The sequence below is a fragment of the Molothrus aeneus genome, chromosome 20 (assembly GCF_037042795.1).
Source record: "Molothrus aeneus isolate 106 chromosome 20, BPBGC_Maene_1.0, whole genome shotgun sequence".
Lineage (NCBI taxonomy): Eukaryota > Metazoa > Chordata > Aves > Passeriformes > Icteridae > Molothrus > Molothrus aeneus.
In genome coordinates, this window is record NC_089665.1 from 2,235,499 (window position 1) to 2,256,119 (window position 20,621).

Sequence of the window (20,621 nt, forward strand, 5' to 3'; positions counted from 1 at the left end):
GGGGGCTTGAGTGTCAGAGATAAAACCTGAAAATCCCATTTGTGAGGGAAGGTCCAGGTAAGATTATGCTAGAAAAGAAAAAGGTAAAAAGAATAGATGAATAAAAAAAGATTCACTGAAAACTTAGCTCAGAAACGGTTCAAACTTCCAACTTGGCAAAGGGAGGTATTAATAAAAAACTAACAATCCCCTAAGGAGATCATGAAAATGATTAAGCTAAATTCACAAGTAAAGGGTGAAATTTGGAACAGGAAAATTTGGTTCCTGAGAACTTCCTCTGCAAGCACACAGGACACTGGATGGAACCAACGTGGCTGCTGAGAGGTGGTGGTGGTGGTAGCTGAGGTTCCTGACACACCTCAGGAACAGAAGAATTTTCCTTATTGAGCAGATCTGCTGATGGTCACACACCCTGGCTGCCTCCCCAGCTCTGCTCTGCCCACAGCAGAGACAAAACCCACTGCTGGGGGCTTGTGACACACCAGGATGGGGAGGAACCTCCACGTATCTCCATCTGCCCCCAAACACCCACCAAGGGCACAAGGTCCATGGAGAACCCTCCCAGCCCCTGCACACACAGACCAGGAAAGGCTACTGCCGAGAAATGCTCTGCTGACAGAAAAAAAGATTTGGGTTTTTATTTTTTTTCCCCTGACCCATACTTCTCTGGAGATATGAAGCTTAAACAACTCAACATTTAAGGATCATCAACAAAAAAAAAAAAAGTCACAAATAGCTGTATTTTAAAAAATTGCTTTAACATTTTAAACCCTCAAATGTCGCCCAAAATAACTGCAATCAGCTTGAAAAATGTTATTTTTCACTTTGCAGATGTCCAGTGCAGGGCTTATGTCTTGCTTTCAAACAGCATCATCTCAGCCTTGCAATGGAAACTTCTTTCTTAAGAGAGGCTTAGGGACTGGAGAGGGAGAGATGCTGCAAGCACAAGGAAACTGAAGGCCATGGCACTCTGTCCTTAGGGCCAGGGAGCCCCAGAAAGGGCCTCTGGGTGACAGAGGGACACAAAAGCCACCAACCACTTCCAGCAAGAGCAGAAGGAACAAACACAACCCCACATGGAAGGGCAGTGAACCTGCTTGGGGCATTCACATTCTCTGAAAAATCCCTTTGCCCAGGATTTTTCTCCTGGGAAGCTGAGAAGCCTCGGAGAAAAGGGAAACAATTCTGATCTCATTTGCTTCTCCTGTGTTGTGCTCCTGTGGAATGTGTTTGGAGATTGTTTACCCACAGGTGATTGTTCCATTGCATTCTGCTGGGAGTTGTTTTCACTCTTTGGCCAAGCAGGGCCAAGCTGTGTCAGGGCTCTGGAGAGAGTCACAAGTTTTCATTATTATCTTTTTAGCATTCTGTAAGTATCCTTTATGTATTCTTTAGTATAGTATAGCATTCTTTAATATAATATATATCATAAAATAATAAATTAGCCATCTGAAAAGATGGAGTCAGATTCATCATTCCTTTCTTCATTGTGGCACCTCACAAATACAATAAATACCTGCTGCTGTTGTGTGCCCTGCTCCTGCTGCTGTGCTCCCTCCAGCCCCTCCTAGCAGTGAGATAATCTGGCCTTGAAATAGGGATCATAGCACCTGACCCCAAACCTGCCAAGCAAGGGAAAGCAGTGTATGCCAGGTGTTGGGGTGAGATGGCCTCTCAATACCTGCTAGGTTTTGAAAAGGCTCTTATGTGTTAGATCCACCCCTTTTTTAATACTATGAGGACAAAACGGCACTTATGAGGGAAAGGAGCATAAAAAAGGTAATAAACACTTAATGATCCAATAATTGGTTATATCAGAGTAATCACTGTTCAGTAATTAACTCCCATTCCTGCTTGCTCATTTGATATCTTCTGTACCCTTTGATAGGTTCCTGTGAATATCAGCATTCCTTAGAAACTCTTACACTGAAACCTTTTGATGAAGCTAAAAAGCAATGACACCATTAATCACTGCACACGTCCCAGTGGCTTTCAGGCTCCATCTGAGACAGGGCCTTTCCTCCCTGCACATCCCTCCTCTGCTGCCTCCAGCACAGCCCCTTGGCCCTACAATTTGAGATTTTCTCCCTTGCTTCTTCATGTTCCCAGGAAAATGAATTAGCTGTACATTTTCTGTGCCAAAGGGTTAGTGGGAAAGCACACCGACATAAAATTACATCTTGGAAGATAACAAAAAATAATTACATTGCAGTGTCACGGAAGAATCCAGGGAACAGCTGGCATGTCGTTGTAATGTAAAAGTAGAATTAAACTCAGGTTAGTGTCACTTCCAACTAACTGCCCAGGGTAAGCAAGAGCAGACAGGCACAGGGCTTCTGCCACAGCCAGTCCTTCCTCGCCCCAGCCAACAAAGCTCTCTGTCCCTGGGGACAGCAGAGTGTGCTCACTGCTGATCTCTACCATGGCACTCCCAACACAGCTCAGGCAGAGGGGAAAGGGCTGTCCCTGACAGAATGCCCAGATGATCAGCTTTATCCAAACAGGTACCTCTCCAGCCCTAAAGATGCTAGAGCTAAAGATCCCTAGACTTCCAGGTCCTAAATCTAACCAGCTGTGACAAGTATTTTAAGACAAACTCATATAATGAAAGGAGGCTTCATTTATGGTCTTTAAACTTTAAAAAATGTATTTCACAATTTACTTCTCTAGAGTAACAGCTCTGTGATTTAACTGCTCTAAGTTTGTTTAAGAAAAATGATGATATAGAAATGCTGACTCCAGTTTTTTCCAAAGTAATAGATATCATTGCCTGCAGGGAAAAAAAAGCTAAATTTGAGTTACTCTCTTTGGGGTGGATTTTTATCTCTATCACATCAATGCAGAGCCAAAGTAAATCCATGGTATTTCCTTATAGTCCACATTTATTGCAGTGAGACATTTGTTCAATCAGAAGTTCTTTCTTGAGACAAATATCTACTGAACTTAAAACTAGTCAAGCTATTTTCCCCCCTTTAGTCTATATTTACCAATCCTTTACCCCATATTTATTTTCAGATGCCACCATTTTATACCAAATCAGATCAGCTGCTTGCAGTGGAGCTGCCTTTGGCTGCCAGGCTCTGAGTATGAGGCGCTTTTCTTCCAAAACATAAACACTCCTCCATCAGCACAAACCACAGAGCAGTAACTTCTGCCTCAAAGGTTTTAAAAATCAGGGGGCACAGAAGGGTACAGAAGAAAAAAAAATGTTCAGAAGTCAAATATTCTGCCCCAGTTGTCAATACTATGCAAAATGCTGGTATTGCAAAATTGTATTTTTAACTGCTGCTATATAAATTAATGGAGGCCAGTTAGCTCAAGGAATGCTGATACTGAACATGAAATATCAAGTTAAACAAAACCACATGCATGGAGCACTCAGTTCTGCCCTGCACAGGCCAGGGGGATTTCCCAAAGCACAGTGAGCTGGAGCCACAGCGTTTGCAGATCTGAAGCAGAGGGATTGTGAGCCCTTTGTATGTTACTCATGCACTTCAAGGCATTAGCAGTGATGGGAAGGGAGGGAGACAGGGAAACAGATTGAAAGGGGCAGGAAAATTAGAGAGAGCTCCTTGCCATTAATGGAAAAATAACTACAGAGTGTTGTAGCAGATTTCTCCTCTTTTGTATGCATAGGAATATTTATTTAATCAATGTTCTGTAACAAAACAGGCCTCTGGTGAGCTATTGTGGAGAGCAAATTCCATTCAGAGAGTGGTGATTTGAATCTTGCCACCTGTTTAGCTGCTTCTGGAGAAAGCAGCAATATGTGGTGGGATGGGAAGGTGTGTGCCCAGGGAGAGGAGGAAGCACCCTGCAGAAGCTTTCCCAAGAAATCACCCAAAGGAATGCCACTTGCCAGGGAAATCTTGATGGCTTGACACTACCAGGACTTGTGCAAGCCAAGCTGCAAAGTTCACCATTTCTCTTAGGGAGGGATAAAATTCAATCCCATACAGCAGAGACTCCTGATGCTGTGTGCTGCTTCCAGACCCAAAACTGTGCTTGAATCCAAACTCATCCAGCTAAGGGATGGAAAAAAGGCTCATGCCAGTGAGTTATTTCAGTCCCACAGTTACCAGTGGCCCCCAGGCAAGCTCTGCTGGGCTTTTCCAGCATAGCCAGGGATGCTCCAGCACGCGGCCACTCCTGCATCCCACAGGATGCTGCTGAGCTGCATCACAAGGCAGAGCTTGGAACATGCCTTGGCCCTGTAGTTCCAGGAGCTGTCCCACCAGATTCCATCTCATGAAGGCCCCAAACCAAAAAAATCCCAAGCCACTCTCCCAAGCTTCCCCTGAAAATAAACAATTATTTAAAAACAAGCCACTGTTAGGGAGGTTCTTATTAAAGGTATGTTTCTGTACACACCTTGTAATATCCTGCTCCTGACTGCAGTTCAGCATGCCCTCATTGTAAGTGCACTGTGCTATGGTTTTTAACACACTCAAACACTTTCTGATTTAAACATCTGCATAAGTAAGTCCTTAAATAACGCCCTCACAAAGGCCCACAGCAAAACCTAGGGATATCAGTGGGAGCTTCTCACTAGACTGTTTCTTTCTCCCTTCTGCACTGTTTGCTGCAAAACCACACCACATACATGAACTTTGTGTTCACCTTACACAAACCTTATGGGAAAGCAGCTTTGCTCTTTAATTTGCTACACCAGGATTAAAAAATCCTGCATTTATTTATTTTTGTAGGCCAGCTAGTACCAGAGATATACCAGTTTTATGACATCTTATACTTGCAGACCCTGGCAATAATGACAGAACTAATTTGCTTATCACCATCACAGCTGCCAGAGTTAGTAATACATCCTTTAACATTTCTTATAGGGAGAATGAGAGTTTCTTCCCTATTCTGCAATGGATTTAAGGGAGAGATATTACCATAAATAGCTATGGCACCCATCACAGCTGGGACATATAATGTTGTAAGTGATTTAAAACTGAAGCAAGCCATAACTGAGCAACACCAACTTTTACACACTTAATAATCGTAACAGTATAAAGAAAGATAAAGCATTAATCAGAATTTCCTTGTGTTACCCTTCACATCAGATTTCCTTAATGAAGTTGGCTGTTGTCAGCAATTTTAAGGCCAAATTATAGCTTTATTTTAAAAGGTGGTTGACAACAAAAAAAGTGCTTTCAGTTATTTAAATAAGTGTTCTAGGCAGGTCCCTGCTACATATGTACAGGCACTGGTGCTTTATTGTCCTACAGTAAAATTATGTAGATATTTTATGTTAACCACTTACTATTTCAGCACCCTGCAGATGCTAATTAAGTAGCCAGGCAAACTCAGAAGAGGGACAATATTATTAAACCTATTTTGTGGACAGACAAACTCAGCTACAGCAAAACTAACACTCCAGCTCAAGGTGATCCCTAAGCACATATCTTGACTTCACACTAAATCCTACCTCACACATCAGCATTGTCCCCACATGCCTGCTCTTCTCAGTCAAGAAACCCAAATCTGCAGCCTGGATCTCAGGTCCCCAGAGATACACATGGATCCAATCCCAAATCCATCCCTACTCAGCACAAGCCCAGAGCAGCTGCTCACACAGTGGGGAGGGAGTGACTGCACCAAGGTTACCAAGGATGGCTGTGACAGCACAGAAACCAGCCCCTGCCTCTGAAGGACAGGCTCAGCACCTTCATTAAAAGAGTGTTTGTTGGAGGGAAAAGAGGTATCAGAGAGTTGCTTTGGAAACAACCTATGCAAATCCAAACACAACAGCGAGTGCACGTGGTGAAGGTGGCCATGGGAGAAAAACGCCCCCATTGGCCGCAGGGTCCCAGATAGGCAGAGCACAGAACTGAGCAGGCTGCAAAAAGTAACACAAAAACAGTAATAAAACTAAAAAAGAAGGATCTTCTTTATGTGTGTTATCCCTTCCACTCTCTAGCTTTCCCCTTTAGATGGTGTAGGAGCATGAGCACCACTCCAGGCTGGGGACAGGCTGTGTGCCATGTCCATGTCATGTGCATCCCATGATGAGAATGCTGCACAGGCCCTGGCTGACAGAGCCACTGCAGACCTCCAACCACCCCAGAAAAGCCACAGCTCAAACTGTGAAGACAGAAAAAGAGGTAAAAGCTGAACAGATTGCCCTGCGCTCCAAAATGTGTGGAGCTGTGCAGTGTAAAATGAACACAAAACAAATACACAAAATGTTCAGAGTAGCAGCCCAGCATGGAGGACTTACAAAAAAAAAAAAAAAAAACACTTAAATTTTCAAAGCCAGTGTTGTGGGGTTTACATTCTGTCTATTTTTCCGTGTTGCCATTGCAAGTGGCATTTCCTGATGAGATAATTTGTCAGTGTGGATGGTGAGCCCTGACCAACACGATGCAGGGTGAGGTGTGGCCATGGCCCTTAGACAGAGCTGCAGCTCATACCATGCATGAGACACCTCCTTCCCCAAGCATTTGAAAGGATCTTAGATATTTTCAATAAATAAACAAACCCTTCCCTAACCTGCAACATACACCAACACACTGCAGTGCAGCCTATCCTCATGAAAACGTGGTGACCCACACTCTAACACTGTAATCTAATCCTTGAACTAAAGACAGTTTAATGCCTTTACAAATCCATATGTTTTCTAATACCACCATTGCTGTCAGCAGACTACAGGAGCGCCTCTTTGAAGATGGAAGGAAAATGACAAAGCACATCATTGTGAAGGCAATTATATGCTGCAGTAACCATTTTACAATGGCCCATATGGGCTGTATTTCAACAACGCAATTTCCAAATCTGCCTTAGCAAACATATATCTCTGTCCCAATCCCAGGTAGATTTTGCAAAACAAAATAAGACTGCAGCCAGAACAAATCGAAAATATGGATAACAGATGTAAAAATATGCCAACAAGGACACCAGAGCAATTTTTTGTTAGAGTACCAAACAAAGAGAGCAGCCATAGCAGACCTCACGAGGCCATTCACAGCAAAGCTGCCCATTCAAGGGACTTAGAGACCTGGGTTTCTCAGAAATCTGATTATACACTCGTGTGCTCTCCTATGCAGCTGCCCAATTCACTGCTGCAGCCACCAGCCCATCCACCTCCCCAGGGACCACAGGGCAGGGGAGCTGCACTCCCAGTTTAGAAGCTAAAATCAGACATGAACCAAGGCTGTGCTTGCTTACTCCAAATCCTCTCTGACATCCAGGACCAGGCCCTAAATAAAGGGAAACAAGGGGAAAAAAAACCAACAAAAAACCCAAAAAACAAGAAGACCCACAGAACCTCTCTTGTCCTTGCCCTTGTGAGGGCAGTTTCAGAGGCCTGCTCTGTTCACCTTGCTGCCTGTGGTGGCTGGGGCCATGCCAGCAGCCCAGCATCACCTCCAGCAGCCCCAGGGCTGCTCTCTGCCTGCTTCCTTAGGAGGCACAGAGCAGTGAAACTGCAGCTCCAACCCAAAATCTCTGCCTCCTGTTGATGGAGAAGCAGGAGCCAGAGCTGAGGAGCAGCCTTCACAGGATAAAACTATGCAAAAGCTGTACTCTAGTGAAATGGGGGTTTAATTGTGTTCTTTCCAGCAGTCCTCTGCAGTGGTTCATTGCTTTTGAAGGCTCTGCAATGGGTGCCTGGTTTGGGATATCTCTGTGCCAGTGCCATAGTTTTTATGGGGCTCTGGGGCCACACTCAGGCCCTACAGGCAGGATCCAGGCTGCAGGACACCAGTTGAACAGTTCTGCATGTATTAGTAGCAGCAATAAAGACAGGAACAGACATGAACATACTTCTCCTTCTCCTAGAAGTGAAAATAGTAATAAAAAATTCTTAAGCTGCCTATAACAAAGACAGGAATGGTAAAGGTGAAAGCTTACAAGTTCATTGCTAATTCATTAACAACAAACTGTCTGCATCAAATACCTTACATTTCAATGCCAAGGGCAACAAGCAAAGGAACACATGCACAGCATGGAGCAAAAATCACCAACAGAAGGGAAACATGGAACTGGGTGTTCAGTAGCCAGGTCCTGGAAAGTGCATGATCCAGGTCTTATCATTGTCAGCTCCTCAAAATGATCTAGTGAATCTGGGCAAAAGCATTTCAAAGACTTTAATCCATGTGAAATATTACTTCCTGGAACCGGAAAGTCAATCCCTAGCAATGAAAACAAAAGCACACTCATAAATGCACCTTTCAACTCAGCCAATATAGTCATATTTAGGCTCATGCTCTCTCAAAAAATCCTTTACTCATTAATATAAAGTAAACTTGAAATGATTGCTATAATTGCAGTTAAAAAATTAATCATGTTTTGAGATAAATGCAGATAAAAGCATGTTTTACTAATTATCTTTTGAAGCTTTGGCTCATGAAAGATTAAAGGTGGAAGAAAAGTTGTTGAAATATTGAAGACAAAAAAATCCTACCATTTGAAATCACTTTGAAGCCATGTACCTCGTATGAGTGATCCTTAATGTCCAGATGTACTAAAAAAGGAGTCTCTTTAATTCAGAAATCCAACAAAACATGCCAATTGGAGTTTTTATGCCATCAGCTCCCTGGAAATTGGTGCACTTAGCAGCCCCCATTCTGCACAATTCCAGACCATAATGGGATTTTCTTGTGGTTTATCCCCAGCTGGGACAAAAAACTTCAAGCTTAAATTCAAAACTGAGTTCCAGAATTTCAGGTTTCATTGAACTCTCCAGAGCTCCCGTAGTATCAACCCACTTATAACTAGTTTTACATATCTAAGCAACCATCTGAGGAACCCACAAAAGATAGCACTTTTCCCACTCAGGGAGGAGGAGCTGGAGGCACAGACATCAGGGTTTAGCAGAAGACCCTCATCACCAGCCACAGGGCTACTCACAAGCCACATGAAGACTTGTTCCTGTCCCCAGGCACTGAGAGGAATGCAGGTTGTCTGGGGTGTGAATTCCCCAAAAGCAAGGCTGGCATTTCCATTCACAGCCCTGGAACTAACAAGGCAAATAATTCCCTTCCTGCTCCGTACCACCAGCCTATTTGACATCAGCAGTTTGCAGCCTGAGCGTTAATTAGGAGAGCAGATCTATTGACCACAGGCTGAAATGGATGTCCACGACTCCACTGGAAATGTTTTAGGCTTCTGCAAATTGAAACAAGTTGAAAAATACTCTTAGGTAAAATTCCTAAGCAACTTTATAGCCATTTCAAAGACCTAGTAACGATTTCCATCAGATCTGAATTGGTGCAAAAGGATAAATTTTAGAAGTTTGCACCTGCAGCATGACAGAAGCAAAGCCTGTTGTTACAGGGCAGTTTTCAAAAAGCATTGAACTGTGCTCAAAAGCTACAGAGTGTCAATGTCAAGGACTCTTCATGCTCTGGAGCTTCAAGAGTCAGGGCAGATCTGAAATGGAGCAGCTGCCACCTCTTTGCTGAGGGAAGGGTCCCACTGTAAAGAACATTATTCCCCAGCTGCACAGCCCCCTGCCCTGCATTTCTCTTTGCTCCTTTCCCCTCACCCCGCAGCCTTTAACCCTCTGCCCATCACAAAGCATGGTGACACCAAATTCTTAAATTCTACCCTTGCTGCAAACCTGAGCAGGGCTAGGTAAATCATTGAATAGTTGGGTTTTTCATAACCACACATCCAAGGAAATTTGCCAATGTCTTTTTATTTGCATATCTGGCAGACTGCCCCAGACAACTAATACATAAGTGACAGCGTACAGGTGTATTAGTTTAGAGTTTGCCTTTAATCTAGAGGTGTCAATTTGCTTCTGTTTTAATTACATCCATCTTGATATGTTATTACAACCTCATGAAACTTCTTCATTATGTGAATGGCTATAAATACATACACATGACAAACAGTTGTTATAAATTTTCTGGTTCAGCAGTGGAGGCACAATATCTTAGCCCACACATCATGTTCATTTCAAATTGCAGTTCTCCCTCTCTTCTCTACCCCACTCCATTCCCTTCCTTCTCTTTTCTTTCATCCAATACCAAAATATTTCCCCCCCTATATTTAATGGATTCTCTAATATTTACTAGTAGCAGCATCCCAATACAAATACTCTCAGCTTAGGGAGCTGTTTCAGCCCAGTGTGTTCTGGGCTGCACCTCTGAGATGTCTGTTTGTCATTAGGCAAATATAAGGAGATTGCACTGAGGCCTTATAAACATGCAAAAATCCTCTTCTGTAGCTACATAATTCACAGAGTTTTTCAATACACATTCTGAGGTTGAAAATTTGGCTAATCCATCCACCAGATGTATCTTTATGATCCCAGAACTCATTAAAATTTACTTTTTTTCCCTCTTTTTTAAAAGTCCAGCAGACTCAGCTGTTGAGCTACATTAATTGCATTTTTATTATTTTTTTTTTCCATAGTTAAAATGACTAATGCTAGCAGAGTCACTGCCTACAAGCACAATAGCCAGACAGTAAAAATTAGTAGGACTTCTAATCGTTCAGTAATATCCAAATCCCATAAAATTAAGAGAGGCAATTTGGTCCTCTCAAAACAGATGGTTTTGATTTTCAGTATTTATTTTGAATTTTCTTTAAGGGGAGAAAAGAGAGGAGAAAAGACACAAATTCACACCAAAAGATTCCATTCAAAGGTCAAAGTGCCCTTGACATGCATTAAACCCCACAACACCAACAGAGTCACAACATAAATCGTCCCCAACAGCAGCACTTCTTCCCTTGCCTTCTCACCACACAGACCCCTCGGAGGTCAAAACTCCTTTCAGTGCCTCAGCCCTCCAGCAGTGCCCTCTCTGATGGATGCCAGCCCATGCCAGCCATGCCCATCTATCTGGAGCAAGCTGGAGAGCGTGTGTTACCCGGCCCTTGCAACAGCAGCATCTCCCAGCTCCTTCCCCTGGGCAACAGATCCCAGGCTCTGGAGGACCCCTGGAAGGCACTGATGGGACCCTCTGGAGGCATGTGGTGCTAAACACCTGGATGTGCAGGAGACAAGAGGAAGGTGACAGAAATCATCAGGAGCCACGTGAAGACCAAAGCCACATTCCTGGCAACAAGTCAGGTTCTTTGGCCACCCCTCTACCATTCCCATCATCCATGTAAGCAAGGAGCCAGGTCCTTCAGCCACCTATCCTCTATTCCCACCTTCTGCAGCAGTAGATGTCTCATAAAGACAAAAAAATTAAACAGATTATCAGACTGAAAGGTCTTCAGTCACTTAGGACTTCCAGAGAGAAAATAAACAAAAATCAGTGCCAAGAGCAATTATCACCATGTTTGTAACTCATCTCAGTCTCAGAAATAGGAAATGGTGTGCAAACAACAAAACACAGGCTGTCAGGATCTGCCAGGAGGGAGAAGTTTCACCACACAGGTTTCGTACCTTGCTGTCCTGTACCCAAGAGCCACCCAAGTGTGGTCCTGGAAAAGTCAGTGGCAACAATTTCTGTCTCACTGGTTCCACTTCACAGGCAAAGGAATTAAAAAGCCTTTACTACACCAGGAAGGTGAGTTAGGAGCAGCTGTAGGATACTCTAGAGCAACCTGGGTCCCCAAGGATGGGTCTCCTGGGACATGGTAACCCATACCTGCAACAGGCAACAGTGGCCCTGGATTCCACTGACAAGCAAGCAGGTACCTGCACCAGGTATTATCAGTGTCACACACTCTCCTCTAAAACACTGCTCCTCTCACAGTCAGCCTGTGACAGAAAAAGGCTGCTCAAAACTTCCATTAATTTGGTCTGGATCTGACTACTTAATTTCATGGGAGTGTACATTTTTAAAGTCTGATACAACTGTTAGCATTCCTCCACAACACACAAATACCTCCTCAGAATTTCAGCCACCCAAATGTAAATCTCACCTAGAACCTCCTGGTGCCTACCTCTGTCTGCTTCTGGTGTTCACTGTCATCCTGCACCACCCACAAACCTGCTCCAGGTGACTTCACACAAATGATGCTCAGTACAGGGCTTGTCCCAAAGGCTGAAAGTGTTTGCCTCTTTTCATGAGCGCATCCAGCAAAGGACAAGTCCAAGCTTGTGTCTGGATGGGGAGGATAGGTTGACAGTAGTTTTATTCACAAACCATTAAGTCTCCTTTGGTACCAAATAAAAGTATGAAAAGAGACAATTTATAAGAGCACAAATTGTAGAGGAGAAGCAGCTTCCACTTTAGGAAGCTGGCAAATACATGTGAGACAGATTAAAGGGTGATCATTCCTGGAGAGAACACCGAGCTGAACTCCTGCATGGCTCTGAGTAACTGTTCCTGTGTGCAGCTGGTGCATTAATCATATCAGGAATATGTGCATCAGCCAGCATTACACAATCAGAAGTTCAGCCAGCCAGAACTTGGGACCATCAGGTATCAGCACACCTCGGCACATCTCCCATGCCTTTGTCTCAGGACATTGTAAAAACAGCAGGACTGAGATGCACACCAAATACCAAGTAAACCCACATGGAGCACCATGATCAAATTAAACCTCGTGAGTAGAACCTTACAAACAGAATTGTGTGTGCAGGGCCAAGGGATAATCCACTTCTTTTGCTGACTTATTCCACCACTGCTGCACAGAGGATGACAGAACCAAAACTCTTGGCTATAGTATTTACCAGACCGAGGACATAACCTTTTGGTTAAAACCTTCTCTCTCCACCACATGGGTGTGTGAACTTCAGCAGCAGTGTTGCCAAGATACAAGGAGAAAAATCTCAAGACATTAAGGTAACACACTATTTAAAGGCAAACAGCACAGCAGAGCTGAGCTGGGGATCTGACAAATTGCCACTGCACGTTCTGCTGGTACAGCAAAACAAATCCCTACCTGCATTAGCCATTCCTCATTACTTACAAAGTGGATTTTCATATCCATTCTACAACAAAGGAGTTTAGAGGACTATGATGTTCTGAAGTGGTCTTCACCATGGCTTGGCATTGAGTCAAAATGACAACAAACCGACTATACAAAAAAATGCACGCAGCTGGTAATTTGTGGCACATACAGAGCCAAACCCCAACAAGAACACAAGATACTGAACTGATAAATTATAAGGATGATGTACAAAAAGACAGAGAAATGTTGGAAGCAATTCTCTCTTGCAGAACCAAGGCAACAGTGCAGTTCAAGTGCAGGAAAACTGAGAGTTAAACATTTCCACTTTTCAGCCTGCAACTTCCTAACTCCATTACCTTTTTATTAATTGCATTTGAGACTTCACTAAACTTGAGCTTGGGCTATTTTTAAAACCTATCTGACTCAACTTATTGTTGCTCAGAACAAAGATTAAACTTCTAATTTAGCTGCAGATAATTACAATGCTGCAGGTCAGACCCCCAGTGTAATGTGGTAGGGTGTCCCAGTCAAACTGATAGGTGTTTAGAAAAACCCCAAAAAACAAGAGTAGCAGGGCTGGGGGAAGGAGGGGATGATCTTCAGTGAGAGAGGAATCTTTCTGCCTTTCTCCCAGCTGAAGTTACCAGGATTAATGATTCCTTAAGTAGGGACAGATTTGGTTGAGTGTCTCCCCTTGGAACTGACAGCAGGGCTCTCACCAAGGAACATTTTTGTACACAGCAATGGATCTTTCCTGAAACTTCCACTTTTGGTAACAACATCCCCCTCTGGCTCTCTGTGTTCCCATACAGTCCCTGCTATTTCTGTATTGATCTCAGTGTTGTAAGTCAATCTTTCAATTACTCAGACCCTTGATGTCTTTCTGATGATTTTTCTTGCCTTTCCCTAATGATCATTTTCCTTCCAAGTTCCTGATCCTTTACCCTTATTTTATAAATCATAGAATCATATAACTGTTTAGGTTGGAAAAGGCCTCAAAGATCAGAGAGTCCAAGCATTAACTCAGCACAGCCAGCCCCACTGCTAACCATGTGTCCAAGTGCCACATCTACACTTCTTTTAACTCTCTCCAGGGATGGCGACTCCACCACTGCCCTGGACTTTACACTCCCTCAGTGCCAGCAAAAGCCCCAGGTATTTAATCAGAAAGGGCTTCCTTACTCCCCCAAATAGCAGGAAAAAAAAAAGCCAAGATAAGGGAGGATAAGGGTGTCTTTTGTCTTTTGATGTGCGGAGAATTTCTCGTTAGTGCTAATCTTAAAGAGCGGTGCTAGTGGAGATTAATTGAATCACATTCATCTAAAAGAACTTGTCCTTATAGTTTAAACTCTTCCTTCTTCAACTCAAGGCCATTGTGCCTCCTACTACCACCTATGGGAATGGCAAAAATCCCCACCTTCATTACATGGTTACCTTCAGGAGCTTAAAAGAATATTTATGCAACAATCTCAATCCTTGGTCATTATATGCCTGAAGAGACAGCTTCAGCTCTCCACCAGCTACTGAAATCAGCTGGAGTTAGGTGTGCCTTGCCTCCCAGAAAGGTACCAGGCTTTTCAAAATAATTTAAAAGTATCTTTAAAGTATTCAGGTACCCAAATGACAGCCACATCTGTTTCAAACCTCACCCTAGACATTCCTTTTGTGGAATATGCATCCTGCTGTTTTCAGTCCCACTTTCAGTCTGAGTTGCTGCTTTTTCAGGTCTGGTCACTGAGGTTTTCATCAAGATAGTCAGCTGCTCTGTCAAGGTTATCTCAAAATTTAATCTCGGGTCAGTTTACTGTTTCCTCTAAATACACAGTGAAAATAATAAATGCATCGCTTCGTATGATATCCCAGTGTCACACAAAACTTAATGCCTCTCCTCATCCCCAGATATCTTCATTCTTTTCTCTGCTGGTCTAAATCTGCAGACTTGCATGTGCAAACAGAGACTGGGACAAACACCTAAGCATCTAAGCAGTCAATAAACACAAGAAGGGCCACCAAGATTTGCTGACAGCACTAAACAAACATCTGATGTTATGATGCTGCTGTGGTAAGGCAGGAAGATCAAATTCCTTTTGAAATATGAAGGGATAGAGACAAGGCAGAACAAACCTGCTTGAAATCTCAAAGAATTTAAGCAAACAGGCTAATCAGGCCAGCTAGAAGATTGGTGAGAAGAGAATGATTTGGGGAGGAAAAGCACACAGCAAGCCAAACCATTCTGGTGTCCAGCTCAAAGCTTCTGCTGTCACACAGCCAAGCAATTTCTATTTTCAGTGGGCCATGCCTAGAGATGGGTATCACACACCAGTTATTAAAGCAAATTCCTGCATTCAGATGCATACACAGAGCCACACTGTCAGTGCACACAGACACACAACTGAGACCACAGGACCTTCAAAACCCTCCTGCTACTTGCACATTTTGTTTCTGTAGTGTCTCTATTTTAAAGCCCAGATCAGCTGTTAAGCTTTACTCCATCTAGTCGCATGCTATCTCTGCAACTTTTAAAGGTGCTGCAGCTAACATCTGCCTAAACCACACAAACACCATGGAACAATTGCTTAAAAATTATTTACACTAGGTGGATGGACTCATCTGACACAGAATTTGAAGCTCATTAAACAGCTCCTTGACAAATATTTGTCAGCATTTCTCATTTGTAATTAATTATATTGGGCTTTACCTGACGATAATTTAGCACGGTCTCAAAACAGACTAATGCCTGTGTGCTGAACAGAATTTAGCTCAGCAAATGCACACTGAGAAATTGTGACAGTTTTATGAAACAAGAATCCCCATTTAAATGCGAGTCCCCCCCTTCCCACCCCACTTCTATCTGGGCTTTATAAATATCTGTGTCCCATTTCAGGCTTGTCAGATGAGCTGCCTGAGTTGAAGCTAAACAAACATCCGCAGAAAAAACTCATTACCTTACTCAGTGTTCAGAAAACCTGAAACCAACTGCTTACTCCATAGGGATGGTCAGAGCTGACTCAGGAAACATCAAGTACTTCCCAGGCTTTAAGCCATCTTAACATTCAGGTCAGATTTCCTTTCTCATCACAGCAAACCATCCTCACCACGGCACGTCAACAGCCATGTCACGTCAGTCTGCTGCCTGGACACCTTTGCACCAGGGGGTAGGAGGGAGACAAACATCTGCCTGAAATCTCACCCCACCAGAGAGCTCTGCAGAAGCCTCCTTGCCAGCACTGCCAGGGCACATCATGGAGAAAGTCACTCCAATGGATTGATTTATCACATTCTGAGAAATGACCTTTTCCTGTCAAGCTGGTGTCTAAAATGCCCACCTGGGTTTGGAGAACCTCATGCTATTATTGCTGGTAACAAACACACCAGCAGGGCAGCACAGGCTCCTGCAAGCTGGGAAAAGCCACAGGTCACACTGGGCACACTGTACAGGTACAGAGGGTCTGTGCCTTCCTGCTTTTCCAGGCTGGCCATTTGGGGAGCTCAGGGCAGCAGCGTGTGAGGGACTGCTCTGGAGTGAACCACAGGGCTCGCTGCTGTCAGTCCAGCAAGGCCACTCGCGGGACAATCTGGTGACCAATCGTAGGACCACATCTCAGCTGCTTTACTGCACATCAAGGGTTGCTTTCTGAAGGTCAAGGCTCCAAAATGCTCCCCAGTGTAGGGCACAGGCCCCTTTTGCACACAGCTACATTCAAGTCTTGCAAGGCCAGGCAAGGATCAGTCTGGCCACATCTGCAATGACACTGGAATTGCTCAGCTGTCACTCCAAGAAGGAAAAAATCCACAGTGAGATCCCACTGTCTTCATTTAACTCCCTCTTCGTGTGTATTCCCCACACAAACATTAGAGACATCAAGGTACAGGGTGCCATAAATGCAGAGACAGATAACCAGGAGCAGATGGCCTCTATTTCAACACCAAACAATTTACACTTGAGAAGTATGACAAGGCTACTGACACCTGGACAGAAAAGCAGTTCCCAGAGTGGGAGCTGGTTAAAGTTTTGCTTCAAGGGATGGGAACTTTTATCAACATAACCATAACAGATTGGATGACTCCTCCTGAAGTTACAGTGGCATGGGATCTGTGTTCTTGCACAGCACCTGTGTCCTTTGCCATCCACAAGCTTCACACAACCTGGTATTTTGCACAGGTTGGGCTTTTTCAGTCACCCACCCAAACAAAAAGCAAAAGCATTTAGTAAAAGTCATTTAGTAAAGGGTAAAAAGTAAAAGCCAATTTAGTAAAAGGTGAAGTCAAGCTGTGTGGAAGTTCTTGCTCCTCTTTTTGCAACTTGATACATAAGAAGGTCCTGGGGTGACACCTCACACCCCTACAGCTGCAAGGTTGTCCCCAGAAGCAGAGCTCAGCCTTGTCCCTCCAGGGTGGCTGTCCCCTCCTGCATCCACCCGTGTCCCCTCTTCTGAACCATGGCTTAGATCCTCCAGTGGGTGAAATGTTCTGCACTTTCCTTCTCACAGTTTTTCACACCAAGCAGACAAAACACTGTCTCTGCACCCTTTCAGCTGTGCTAAGCCCAAGAAAAGGCTGAAGTTCAAGCCCAAGGCAGGGGCTCAGAAAGTCTCATCTACATTCTGGGCACGAGTGTCTTCTGGAACCTGGGGAAAATCTCCATGGCCTCCAATGAGCTGGGGGCAGGCCCACAGCATGACGTGTACTAACACCAGGACACCTCTCCACAGCACCCAAAGCTTCTTGACTCAACTCAAACACATTAACACCTAAACATCTCACCAAGGCTGAGGTATCTCACACCACCAGCCACTCACAACCTCCTCACCAACACCAGAGTCATAATAAAAACTTCAGGCTGCTGCATGCAACACACAGAGCAATTTCTGCCACACTGGGCTTGTGCCTTAAGACACCTTCATCTCCCTCTGATCTTCAGAAACAAGTTTCTCAACGTGCATACGGAGCTGCAGGAAAAAGCACCTAACAACGATTTTGTGACATTATTTCTTAACACAGCATGAAATCGTTAGGTCAAAACGTGCCACCTTATCACATGAACATTAAAAGTATGTCAAGTCTCAGTGTGCAAGCTATTGTTTTATCTGAATGTGATATTAGCTGGCAGAACTGGGTAATGTATCTGTGCTCCTTTTTAGTGATACAGGATTATGAGAGGATGCAAGTAGTAGCCATGCTTGGCTTGGCAAAGAGAGCACAGCAATTATTTTCAAGTAGAAAATAAACAAATAAGAAGTGAAACAGAATAAAGATATTTTCTAAAATGCCCTACCAAGTTCTAAACTTGCTCTTCACTTCCTCTCCAAAAAGGACTACAGCCAAATTCTCAAGTCTTTATTCCCATAAAAATGCTTAATGACACAAACTAGGGCTTTGTTTGAGGAAAAGCAGAATTTTGTCAGAAACAGAAGCATACAAATTTCTCTCCTGCCAATAAACACATATTCACACTTTTGGTCCCTCTGGTTTGAGCAGGGCACTTATAGATAGGCTCACCAGGTGAGAAATGGTGGATAAATTGAATCTGGACATTACCTCAGCATTTGTTCCTTTTTGCCTACACGAGTCTAACACCAACCATGTGGAGGTTTGTTGGAGTGAACAAATCCTCCCTTAATTACACCAGAGTAAGTTCTGTTGGAGGCATAGTGTGGATGGATACAGGTGTAACCAAGGACAAAATCTGGCTACAAAACAAGAAACAAAATAACACAAACAAAATCCTGAAAATCCACTAAGTATTCCTGGCTAAATATTTAAACATCTTAAAAGCTACACAGATGTTTTTTTTTTTTTGTTAAACAATCAGCTTCACCTCCACATTTATTTTGACAGTTCATCATCGTTTCAGTTGTGCCTCCAGTGCACGTAAACCCAAATAAATCTGCTTTTCACCACAGCAAACTTCTCCCGATCAGAACTTGCAAACAACAAAGCCCTTCAAGCACACAGGCTGGAGCTCCCCTTCCATGGCAGCATCACCGCCACTGCCCAGGCTGGGCTGACAGCGGTTCCACGCTCGCGAGTGGCTGAGCGGAGGGAGCACGGAGAGGCGAGGCCGGGCCGGGCGCAGGGAAGCGACGCCCGGGAAGCCCCGCGGGGCTTCGCCTCCCTCCGCCCGGCCCGGCCTGGGCTCTCCCAGCCCCTCGGTTCGCGCTGGGGGATGACTCGAGCCGCCCAGCGCGGGGCCCACTCGTGACACGCCGGCAGGGAGCGCGGCAGGCCGGGCGCCCCCCGCCCGCAGCGGCACCGCCACTGCCCCGAGAAACACGCGCGGCCCCGCGGACACGAGTGGGCGGCCCCGCCGGGCCACGGCGGCGCGAGAAAAGTTTGATCCGTGGGAGGGGAAGGGAAGCGCCGCCGGGGGACCGCGCACAACTCCCCGCTGCCCGCGCGGGGGGATGGCCCCGGCCCCGCCGCCCGCCGGGAGCGGCGCGCCGGGCTGCAGGTGTCGGCGGCAGGAGGGAGAAGGGAGGGCAGCGGGGCACCCCGGGGACGGGGAGGGGGCGGCGGGACCGCCCCCGCGGGCACCCCCGGCGGGCCGGCCCGGGGACCGGGGTCAGGGGCGGGGGGGTGTCCGGGGGGCGCCGCGGGGGCTCCCCCGCCGCTGCCCCCACACAATGAGGCGCACACAAAGCGCCGCCGCTCCTACCTCCAGCGCCTCGAAAGTGACGAAGCTGGACATCGCGAAACCGTCGATAATGTCCTCTTCGGCCGAGGAGGACTCCCGCCGCTTCCTCCGGGGGGGCCGCGGCCGGGACGGCGGCGGGGGCCCATTGTCTTCCTTCTCCGAGCCCGAGGAGGAGAGCGCGGCGGCCCCGGGGCCGGCGGCCCCGCCGGCGGCACAGCCGCGCCGCCCGCCTTTGGCTCGCCGCTCCCGGTCGCGCTGGGACCGCGATCGCCGCTTCTTCCGAAGCCCGTTGCATCGCGCCGGGCCATCCATGTCTCTCGCCGGCTCTCCCTCTCGCTCTCGTCCCCCCCCGCCCCACCGCAGCCACAAATCCGGCTCCCCCGGCGGAATAACGGGGGAGGGAGGGAGGGAGAGAGGGAAGGAGAAAGGGAGGGAGGGGAGGACAGCAAGGGGGTGGGGGGGATGAAAGAATCCGAGTGCGGTTCCACCACCACCAGCAGCAAGCACCAAATGTAAGAGATTCCTATAAGCGAGCCAAGGAAAGTAATGGCTGATCTCAGGTCGCCTTTGTAAAAAAAAAAAAAAAAAAAAAAAAAAAAAAAAAAAAAGCCACGGAGAGAAAGGGAAAAAAAAAGCCTCACCAAGCAGGCAATAAATCAGAATAGCGGAATGCTTTGATCAAGGGGCTGGGAGGGCGAGGATCTTCGAAAGAGAGGAAAAAAGGTTGAGAAGAAGGGGGGAAAAAATAAAGAAAGGAGACCCGCTGGAAGGAGGGAGCTGAGAGTATTTCCTTGCACAAAATTTATTTTCTTTCTTCCTTTCCTCCCCAACTAAAAGAAGTTCCAGGGGGGAAAAATATATATGTAGATGTACAGAACTCCCTTTCTGTCTGCGTGTGTGTGTGTGTGTGTGTGCAGGGAAGGGTGCAGCCTTCCCCTCCCCACCAACACGCACTCCTCTCCCCCTCCTCCTTTATCTCCCTGGATCAAACACAATAATAATAATAACGATGCATCCAGATGCAATTTTCTCAGGCACCGACCAGGGATGGACTCGGGAGTGGAGATCAGATCCCAGCCCGGCCCCTCCAAAAACAAAACCAAACAATAAAAAGAAGAAAAAAAAGGAAAAAGAGAAAAAGGGGAGGAAAAAAGAGCCCCAAAACACGCCCACCCACCCCAGC

The 20,621-nt window shown here is 45.5% G+C and overlaps 1 protein-coding gene across 2 annotated transcripts in view; it reads right to left on the reverse strand.

Moving 5' to 3' along the window:
- AUTS2 (activator of transcription and developmental regulator AUTS2) overlaps window positions 1–19,790 on the reverse strand; it is an 805,862-nt gene extending 786,072 nt beyond the window's left edge. For both annotated transcript variants that reach the window (XM_066563240.1, XM_066563239.1), the window contains exon 1: window positions 19,460–19,790. In XM_066563240.1, coding sequence (XP_066419337.1) covers window positions 19,460–19,750 — 291 coding nt within the window. In that variant the 5' untranslated portion in view covers window positions 19,751–19,790. The remainder of the gene's footprint in view (window positions 1–19,459) is intronic.
- Between the last annotated feature and the right edge of the window lie 831 nt (window positions 19,791–20,621).